This window comes from Solanum pennellii, chromosome 11, assembly GCF_001406875.1.
Source record: "Solanum pennellii chromosome 11, SPENNV200".
NCBI lineage: Eukaryota > Viridiplantae > Streptophyta > Magnoliopsida > Solanales > Solanaceae > Solanum > Solanum pennellii.
The window spans coordinates 1,530,136-1,540,957 of record NC_028647.1 but is presented as its reverse complement, the minus strand read 5'-3'; the positions used below and the strand labels follow the sequence as shown (position 1 = coordinate 1,540,957).

General features: G+C 36.3%; 1 protein-coding gene across 2 annotated transcripts; it reads right to left on the bottom strand.

Moving 5' to 3' along the window:
• Positions 1–5,514: 5,514 nt before the first annotated feature.
• Positions 5,515–10,298, bottom strand: LOC107004463 (putative pentatricopeptide repeat-containing protein At5g37570). Of its 2 annotated transcripts, XM_027912811.1 has the most exons (3): positions 8,266–10,298; positions 6,007–6,130; positions 5,515–5,882 (listed from the first exon to the last, which is right to left on the bottom strand). In XM_027912811.1, the coding sequence occupies exons 1-2, from the start codon at positions 9,919–9,921 to the stop codon at positions 6,056–6,058; spliced, it is 1,731 nt and encodes a 576-aa protein (XP_027768612.1). In that variant the 5' UTR covers positions 9,922–10,298; the 3' UTR covers positions 5,515–5,882; positions 6,007–6,055. The 2 variants fall into 2 exon arrangements, with proteins under 2 accessions (XP_027768612.1, XP_027768613.1); XM_027912812.1 differs by lacking the exon at positions 5,515–5,882 and having other exon boundaries at positions 6,007–6,135.
• Positions 10,299–10,822: the final 524 nt, after the last annotated feature.

Below are 10,822 nucleotides of genomic sequence, written 5' to 3'. Positions count from 1 at the left end.
TGAGGAACTGGTGGATGATGAGAAGGTCATAACGGTTCACATCCAAGGCTTTTATGACTAATTATTCAGGTAAACAGAAGAATGGAGACTGAGTCGGGAAGATAAGAACTTGAGTAGGCTCCCCGAAAATGAGAAGGAATGGCTGCAGAGAAATTTTACTGTATAGGAGTTAGAAGCTGTCATTAAATCCTTCAAAGGAGACAGTTCCAGGCCTAGATAGTTTTAATCTTCATTTCTAAAAAGATACTGGAACACAGTGAAGGATCACATCTGGAGAACAGTGGAAGCATTCTATCAGAAAAGATCTTTTGTTAAAAGCTTAAATGCCACCTATCTTGCTCTAGTTCCAAAAAGAGAAGGGGGTGGTTGAGGTGAAAGGTTTCAGGCCGATCAGTCTGTTAGGGAGTATTTATAGGATAATTGCTAAACTTTTGGCAGAAAGGATCAAGCTTGTTATTGATTAGCTATTTTCAGCCAATCAGAATGCTTTTATTAAGGGAGCAAATAACTGATGCAGCTATAGTGGCCAATGAATGTCTTGATCATCTACTGAAGTCAAAAAAGAAAGGGATAGCTTGTAAGCTTGATCTAGAAAAGGCTTATGACCATGTCAATTGGTCGTATCTGCAAAATATTTTGTAATAGAACAAATTTTGGTGATTAATGGATTGGATGGATCAGGTATATTGCATATCCACCGTTAGAGTTTCCTTTATGATCAGAGGGAGCCCACTTGGTTTCTTTAAATCTTAAAGAGGATTAGACTAGGAGATTTGTTAACTCCTTATTTCTTTACTTTGGTGATGGAAGTTCTTAGCATGATGATAGGGACGGCAGAAAATTTTGGCTGGATAAAAGGAATGAGCTTTGGAAGAACTGGTGGTGATAGTGTTCTATATGCTGATGATACCCTACTGTTGTGTGAAGAAGATAGAAAGCATTTCTTGTAACTCAGTTTTATCTTTAGCCTGGTGATGGCTTCAAAGGCCAGAAGAACCCCTCCAAAAAATGTAAATGAAATGCTTTCTATCTCAGATTCTATATGCTGATAATACCCTACTGCTGGAGGTGGGCAGGAAGCTAACATTAAATTCTGGAGATGGGCATGGAGCTAACATTAAATTCTGGACAGATCTATGGGCTGGTGATGCATGCCTGAAGGACTGATTCCCTACTTTATTCAATTGCTCAACTAAAAGGAATGGCAATGTGGCAGATTTTCACTCAAATTCTGGTTGGCAGCAAGAGTTTAGAAGGAATTTGAACATTGGGAGGTAGAGGACTGCTGCCAATTCCTTCGACAAATAGAATCAGGCTAGCAGGCAAGGGCAAAAAATTTCTCAGATAGAATTGCTACAGCATGTTAACAAAGAAGCCAGGTCAAAATGGGTGGTTGCAACATGGTTGGGGGGGGGGGTATGTTTTAACACAATAATCTGCAAAAAAGGGGTTTCATATTTATGTAACAGATGCTACTTGTGTTGAAACTGATTGACGAGAACCGAGGTGGAGTTAACGCCAAGCTTGAGATTTGGAGGCAAACCTTGAGTCTAAAGGGATCAGGTGGAGTAGAACCAAGATAGAATATTTGGAATGCAAGTTATATGACTTAACGTTTGAGGTTGACGTCAAAGTGAAGCTTGATACACTGATCATTTAGTCGAGGAAGTTTCAAGTATTAGGTCTGTTACCGAGGAAATAGGGAGATTGACGATGATGTCACACATTGTATAGGTGCATGGTGGATGAAATAGAGGTTCGGATTTGGAATCATGTGTGATAAGAAGGTAGACAAAAACTTAGAGGCAAGTTCTTCAGAGTGGTGGTTAAACCGGCTATGCTGTATGGAGCAGAGTGTTGGCCGTCAAGAACTTCGTTCAGAAGATGAAAATTGTGTAAATTGTGTAGATGAGGATGTTGAGATAAATGTGTGGGCATAACAGAAGAAATGACATTATGAATGAAGATATTCGGGACAAGGTAGCAGTGGCCTCAATAATGGACAAGATGCGGGAAATGAGACCAAGATGGTTTGGGCATGTGCACAAGAGATGCATGGATGCCCGATTGCAGAGTTGTGAGATGTTGGCTATGGATGGATTCGAGAGAGGTAGAGTCGGATCGAAAAATATTGGGGAGAGGTGATTAGGGGCATGACATTACTTCAGTTTATCGAGGACATGATCTTAGACATGTCCTCTTAGATAGGAGGTTATGGAGGACACAAATTAGGGTAAAATAGTTAAACGCTGTCTCTCGCTTATTCTTCTGTACTACTAGGCATACTTTTAGTCGTAGTATTACTCTTGTAGTTTCTTGTCCTCTGTGTTTGGTTACTATCTGTTGTTTTTTGTATTTCCATTATCGTTTTATCTTGTTAATGACTATTGTTTAGGATGATTTGTTAGTTTTTCTATAATTTTCTTCTCTGACTTCTTTATTTCCCTTTACTGCTTTGGACTGTTTTTTCCTTGAGCTATGGGTCTATCAGAAACAACCTCTCTACCTTGAGATAGAAGTAAAATCTGCGTACACTTCACCCTCCCCAGACCCTTGTGGGATCACATTGAGTATGTTGTTGTCTTTGTATGCTTTACTTGTGTTAAGAAGATCAAGAAATAGTGGAGTACCTGTTTATCCATTGCAGAGAGTTTCTAACAATGCTGGAATTATTTCTAAAGTATCTGTGTTATTGCATGGGTGATGCCTCAGAATGTGAGAGGTTTAATATAAAGTTGGCAACAACAGGTAAGTTACTCACAAAGAGAATAAGCAGAGATACAGAGGACTATTCCACTGTAAATTTCTGGACAATATGGCTGGAAAGGTACAATACACAGATCTCCAATTTTTAGGGTAAAAGATAGTCGTTTGCAGAATCTGTTCTTCTGGTGTAGAATTAGTTCAATAGTTAGTTTGAACCAATTAATGGATTTCCTAGATTTGTTAGGAAGGGAAGTCTTGTAGCCTATTTTTCTTTTTGGAGTTCTTTTTCCTTTATGTGACCTTTTATTACTTTCTTGGTACCCTTCCAGTAAAACTTTTACCTTATAAAATAATATTCAGTAACTTGCTGGATAGTTTGTTGTAGTTGAAGGTAAAGACATCTTTAATTTATATAGATTTTGGTGCTTAACTACCCATTTAAGTCAAGGTCCTTTTTAACTATCCTCTATTTCAGTGAAGCACAGACAGTTGGTTACCGTTGCTTATCTATAAGTAACTTCTTTATGTAACAGCACCAAATTTGGTTCTTCAGGGAACTGTATGAAGATTTCGAGCATGCCTTTGAGGCTGGTCAATTTTTTTAGTTTACGTGTTCTGAATCACTATCTTTTTTCGCTTACTGTGTTTTGGATTAATTATTTATACATTGACTTAAGTTTCTTAATCCAAATACAGGTTTGAGCCAAAGCTACTGAATGCTGTCAACCTGTAGCTTCATGGATGAGTCCTCCCACTGGCTGCTTGTTACATTTCATTGAGCTGGTCAGTCGCTAATTTTCGTTCACTTCATGAATAAGGTCAACTCTGAGATTGAACACTAGTAGTATTGCAGGATTGCTCAGACATCCATCCCCTTTACGCCCTTTACGCGTTGCCTGCCCTAACCATCCGTTAACTGGCAGGTAGGAGCTTATCTATGTGATTTGATACGCTTGTCGGTTATCAAAACTTCTCCTCTAATATGAATTGGTACGCTTCGTCACTTTTTGTTATACGATAACATAATCACATACGCATGAATTGCTACGCTTTTCACTTTTTGTATGATAATAGCAATGGACTTCCTCTTTTTCATTGCTTCATTTTTCTTTTCACATTCTAATTCATCTATTAGAAAGTTAAATTAGTTATATTAAAGATATCATCTCCTTTAGTTATATACCTTCGCGTAAGTAATGTAAAACCTTGATGTGCATAATTAAAGAAGATATATTTTACGTAGACCATCGGTAAATGTATTTTCTTTTTGAAAAAGCATCTGTATACTTTATTAGAAATTAAAAATATTAATATTTTGACATTATATGTTTTTATTTTTCAAAGATGATGACTATGTATGAAGCCGCCCATGCTGGCCAATCAAACATGGGTGGCATAGATTAATTTCTGGGGCATTCACGTGAGACTTCAGCCTCTGTGTAACATTTACTATCTCCATTTTATAATGTTTTTTCTGTCTCAAAATTAGTGTTTATTTTAAATAAAATCATGAAATGTGCACTATCAGCCTCCTATCGAGGAAGTATAATATTTCTTCGTTCACTTGATAATTAAAATAATATATTTTAGGTCCGTTTTGATAAATTATTTCTTGATTTTTAAAATTAAATAAATAAGAATGAATATATCAGTCTTCAATATAGTGGACAAGTAAAAATAGACGGACAGAGGTGGTTAAGTCCTGAAGGGTAAAATGGTCACACTATTTCCACCCCTCTATCTATATTATAGGTGTTTTTTCTCATTTGATAGCTTCATTCAAAGATATTAGAAAACATTATATTGTTGAAAAAAGGATGATCAAAATGGAGAGGAAGACTTTTGGGCTTTTGTTCCTTCTCATTGTGTTTGCCTCACGTAATTAATCTTTTTCCTATGAGTTTGATACTTTTACTTTCTTTTTTATTTACAAAATTTAAAAATTGTTAGTAGATAGTCGAGCATTGTCTATCTTGATCATCTCTTATCAGTAAGTAACAATAGTGGTACTTCCTCTACTTTTTATCATGTTATTTGTTTGAGTCGAGCTTTATCAAAAACAACTTCTTTACCTTGTAGAGATAAGAAATAAGATCTGTATCTACCCCTGATATACTGGATATGATTGTTGTTCTTTAAAGAAATAAGATTGAATACATAATTTTAAGATTTAACTTAGATGTACATTGATATATAAAAAACTTTGATTTTAGACTTTTCGAATTTTGTGCATGTAGAAATGAGAATCCAACAAGTGGAGGGTAGAGTGTGCATCTCACAAAGCCATCGGTACCGCGGCCCATGCGTCCTTGACCACAACTGTGCTATCATTTGCCGCAACGAAGGCTTCTCTGGTGGAGACTGCATTGGCTGGCGTCGAAGATGTTTTTGTACTAAACTATGTTAATAGTGAAAAGTCGTACTAGCTCAGTTGTTTGACTACGTGTAATTTCCGTACTATCTATGCCTTATTGTCCCTTTCTTCTTGTTTTTTGTTTTGGTATTCACTCTATTTTGAATCTGTTTGTCTATTTAAAAACCTCATATGATTTAAGTACTAAAAAATCTCGTTTTTCTCTTTTTGAGAAATCCCATCATTTCTTAGTTGAAAAGTTCTTTTTTGTTGTTTGAAAAGCATAAGCATTCTTATATTTACACACCTATCACTAATTTAATAAATAATGCATATTATAGTAATTAGGGAAAAGAGTTAAATTTGCTCCTGAATGGTTGGTTTAAATATTGTTGTCCGTCAAATAGGCGGTCAAACTTGCTCAAATAACTATTTATATAACTATTTATTTGAACTCAGAGAAATTTGCAACCGTTATCATTTGCATAAAGTGTGCATTGAGCAAACTCGTTCATATGTAATAACAAACATCACATTGTGCTCCTTTTAATTGGAGAGAAAAAAAACAGGAACACATACAAACTGCATTCAGCACATAGTGCACTAATTGAATAGAAAGCATTGATGATCAAACTTAAACGAAAAACCATTGTCATGTTAACTGTTATCTAGTCGAATACCGAATCCTGACAGTACAAACTTGTGTTCCTAAGGTTTCCTTTAAACAAGCAACAGCAGCATCTGGGGCATAAACAAACATCTGTTAGAGCTTACTGTGGTCAAGCAATGCTTCAATTGTCACCATGCTATTCCCGCGAATCAGCTGAAAGAGAAATTTTGCAGCAACACACCAGCATTAGCGATCATATTCACAGCTGTAAGATCGCAACAACCAGAGTGAAGGAACAAGGGTAAAGGGAGAGAGGAGGAGAGAATAAGAAACTCACCACCATGCCAATTTCATTCCTATCATTGCCATTAACTTCATCCGTGTTGTCACTTGTCAATGACCAAATTCATGAACAGATCAAACCCACGAAGAGTTCCAGTGACTAAGCGGTTTGCATTCAACTTGACTGCGAAACAGCATTATTACTCAAGTGCAATATGTAAAATTAGAAAATGAGACCATGGATATTGATGCTCTCTCTGACTAAGAAAACGCTATCTATAGAGATTTTTATCTCAAAGAGAACATCTTCATTCATACTGCACTTTAAAAAAAATTCTATGCAGTCCAGCACGGAAGGTTAATTCAAACGATGCACTTACTAGGTTAATTTAATGAAACAGCTGCAGAGAATTCCTGATTTTAGCTTCCACCCTAAATGTGCAAAGACGAACATAGGCAATTGAGTTTTGCTGATGACTTGTTGCTATTCTGTAGAGGCCTAGAGAGGGTGCTAATTTCCATACAACTACTATACTCTTATTTTCAGGTATCCTCAAATGCATCTGGCTGGTTGCTAATGTAGATAAAAGTGCTATTTACTTTGGAGGGGGGTTCAATCAGACATCCAGGACGAGATTTTACAAGTACTTGGATTCTCAAAAGGTACTCTACCTATTAGGTACTTGGGTGTACCATTGAGTACTAAAGAAGTATCTATTCTGCAGTGTCAACCCTTAATTGATAAGATATTAGGCAGAATATCTGGTTGGACCTCAAGGTTCTTATCAGAGCACAGTAGATTAGAAGTGTCTATTCTCTGTCAAGACTTCTGGTCACAAATTTTCATCTTGCCCAAGAAGGTGATTAAATGTATTGAAGGTGTTGTAGGAGGTTCTCTTATGGACAGGAGGGATAGAGACATCAAGGAAGACACTTATTTCCTGGGACAAATTATGGTGACTAAAATCAGCTGGAGGGCTGAATAGAGTTGATCTGCTAGCATGTAACATGGCTGCCATTTGCCAAATGTTCTGGAATTTATGCCATGAGAAAGACAGATTATGGAAACAATGGGTACATATTTATTATGGGAAGCAAGGTAAATAATGGGTCGTCCATAAAATCATTAAAGCTTATCAAGACTTTGAGGAAGTTGGCCGGCAAGGGGAGATGAGATGGGAAAGTACTAACTGCAAAGGTAAGGATTCACAAGCTGAATTTTGCAGTGATGACACTAGCAGCAGGAGTATATTACATATGGCAAGAAAGGAAACCTGTGAATCTTCCAATCAAAAAACAGAAGTCCTGAAGCTCTCACTAGAATGATAGTCCAAGATATCTACACTAGAGGAGTAGTGAAAGTAAGGCTATTTAGAATACTGGCTCAGTTGAAATATTATCATCCTTAGGCTGCTGTACTGAATATTCCTCGATTTTGAAGGATAGTAGGATGCTTCCATAGTGTAGATGCTTTACCAGGCTGGGGATGTCTAGGTCTGGGTTTTTTTGATATGCAACGTTCACTTTGGTTAAAACTGCTCATTTACGGAAAAAACAAAAAGGAGTTGTTCAAGTCTAGGGGCAGCTTTGCTTGGAAAAAAGTTGCGCACACACACTCAAGTTCTTTTTAACCCCACACATTGCAAAAGAAATTAATGCAGCAAAAGCATACTATGACAAAAGAAACATTCATGAAAAGGTTTTGGGTTGCATGATGACCAGGAGGTACTGTAAAATTGCAGTTTAAGCCGCTCAGACTTGAGCCTTTTGCATTAAAAGGAAATAACAGGGATGTGATTGAGAGATGGGAAATGCAGAGAGCATGGTAAATGATGCCATGGTAACGTTAGAGCAAGAGTATGAGGTCAAAATTGTTTCAGCTCTTAATAGTCTAACAATAATGTCTTTGATTGTGGCTGGTTATGCATTACTTAGTGAACTTAATTTTCTCTGTTCATAATGAGGAAGAGGACAAGAATTTATCCCTTGCCAGCAAACATAACTTCAACCTAGATAAAATCACTAACAGACACTGATAACTAGCAGTTTTGAACGGAGAATAACACATCAAATTGCATATTACAAGAAGAATAGAGTAATCAAAATATCTGTATTTAACTTGCTTTGATATTAGCTCATAGAGATAATGTCATGACATAAAGTAATAAGATTATGGGTGACTTCCTTCTTATGAAACACATCCATAAAGTAATAAGATTGATTTTTCACTGAAGGGGGAAACCCGTAAAAATGTAAAAAGGGACATGAAGACATAAACAATAATAGGACGAAAGTTTTAAGGATTGTTCCATACCCAACTGCTGCAACCAGGTATCTTCCTAAGACCCTTCTCACTCATTTTTTGACGCAACAGTGCAACATCTAACCACCTATTTGCCGCAGCATAGATGTCTGACAAAAGCACATAATTACCAGTATTTTGAGGCTCAAGTTCAAAAAGTCTATTCGATATCTCCTCGCCTACTTCAATGTCACAGTGTAACTTACAAGCCCCAAGAAGTGCACCCCAGGCACCGGCATGAGGTTCAACAGGCATCGACTTTATAAGTTCATACGCATCTTGAAGCTTTCCTGATCTTCCAAGAAGGTCTACTACGCATGCATAATGATCCGGAGATAGCTTGACAGAGTACTTGGTTGTCATTAGATTGAAGATCCGGAAACCCTCCTTTACAAGTTCTGCACGACTACAAGCTGTCAGAATTATCTTCAGGGAAACATCATCAGGCACAAGACCCTCATTCAGCATCCTATCAAAGAAATCTACAGCCTGGGAACCGCAACCATGAATAGACAGCCCTTGTATCATTGAACAATATGATACTAGATCACGCTTAGGCATCCCCTCAAACAACATTTTTGCCCTTTCCATATTGCCACACTTAGCATTCATATCCACGAGGGCTGCAGCTATATGAACTTGATTAAGATCAAATAAATTTTGGCTCATATAATGTTCTACCCAGTTTGCCAGGTCCAGACGACCTAACTGGGAACACGCACACATCAAACTTACCATTATAAACTCATCTGGCCTAACATTCATCGACAACATTTCATGGAAAATTTTGACAGCTTCATTGGGTTGCCCGTTCTGAGCATACCCGGACATCAAAGCAGACCACGAAATGATGTCTCTATTAGAAGACCTATCAAACAGAAACCTCGCTGATGCCATGTCACCGGCCTTAGCATAACCATCAATCATAGTAGTAAAAGATACCACATCCTTATCAGGCATACTATCAAACAATTTCTTCGCGCCAGACAAATCACCAAACTTGACGAATGCCCTAATCATTGCATTCCCCGAAGCTACATTTCTCTGTGGCATTTCATCAAATAACTTTCTTGCTTCTAATAAATCACCAGCATATACATATCCAACGATCATCGCAGTCCATATAACCTCATTCTTTAGAGAAATTTCATCAAAGACTCTCCGCGCATACTCAATCTCTTTGCACTTCCCATAAAGATCAATCAAACTAGATCCTACAAACACATCACTATCAAGCCCATATCTAACTAACAACCCATGAATAATCTGACCTTCTTTCAAAGCCAACACATTAGAACAAGATTTGACCAACGAAGGAAAAGTAAACTCATCAGGTATCACATTCACACTTGTTCTCATTTGTTTCAAGACTACGAAACAATCAACAAGAGATGATTTTTTGCTATACCCTTTAATCAATGTATTCCATACATAAACATTAGGCTGAATAACATGCTCAAACACACTTGTAGCATAAGAAACATCAGTCGAGAACACATTACATAGGGATATAAACTGGTTGATGATAAATTGGTCTTGCTCATAACCCTTTTGTATTATATGTGTATGAACTTGTTCAAGGTGTTTTATGCATCTGCTCTCTCTCAACAGATTTAGAACCGTAATGGATGATGGTTTAGTACTTGTGCATTTTCTAATCAAAGACATAACCACAAAAGCAAAGTAGATGGTGATGACAACTCCACATTGCTTCTTTATGCAAGAATTAGTAATATTTTTGACAATTATATGTATTTTGTAACTGTTTTTAGCTTGAAAGAGTGTGCTTTATTACCATCCACTATGTGTTTGATAAAATGCCACAAAGAAATCAAGAAAAAGCTAACCCCACTTACAGAAGCTCCTGCTATTGAGATTTCTGCTAATAACTAAATTGTAGAACAAACAGATTGAACTTCCAAAGAAATTGGAGCAAGCAGCTTACAAAGTTCTTCAAGATTTTGAGGAATTTGAATGAGCAGAGAAATAAGTTTTAGTTAGAATGTGATATATGAACGACCAGGCGGGTTACAAAATAAATGTCATTTTTTAGTTTTTTTTTTTTTGAAATAATATTATCTTATAAATGGTACTCTATATTATTTACAAATACTATAACTAGAAATCATGTAAAGATTATTTTAAATACAAGTTTTAAAAGTTATTATTTTTTTAATTAAATACTGTGATGAGTCAAATGATGTCACATAAAATGAGACGGAGGGAGTATTATTTATTGATTTTCTAATGGACGTGATTTTTGCTAGATTGATACATATTTTGGGACATAACTGGTACTCCCTCCGTGTAAAATTATTTGACAATCGTTTGATTTGACACAAAATTTAAGAGAAAATATAATGAAGTTTATGTCTAAAATTCTCTTTGACTTTTTTATGACGATAATCGTTTCATTGAGAATAAAGATGAAATTTCAAAGTTAAATTATTTCTTATTATAACAAGGTAACATTATTTTTTTAAAATAGACTAAAAGAAGCAAAACTATGAGTAAATTGGGACAAAAAAACACCAATCTACTAGACAAAATACCTAAACCAAACAAAAAT

Bases quoted from the DNA above. Each gene is read 5' to 3' on its own strand.
- LOC107004463 (XM_027912811.1), bottom strand. From the start codon at position 9,921: ATGTCTTTGATTAGAAAATGCACAAGTACTAAACCATCATCCATTACG. The intron at 6,131-8,265 runs GTATGGAACAAT...TTCGCAGTCAAG, and splicing joins TACCTGGTTGCAGCAGTTGG to TTGAATGCAAACCGCTTAGT.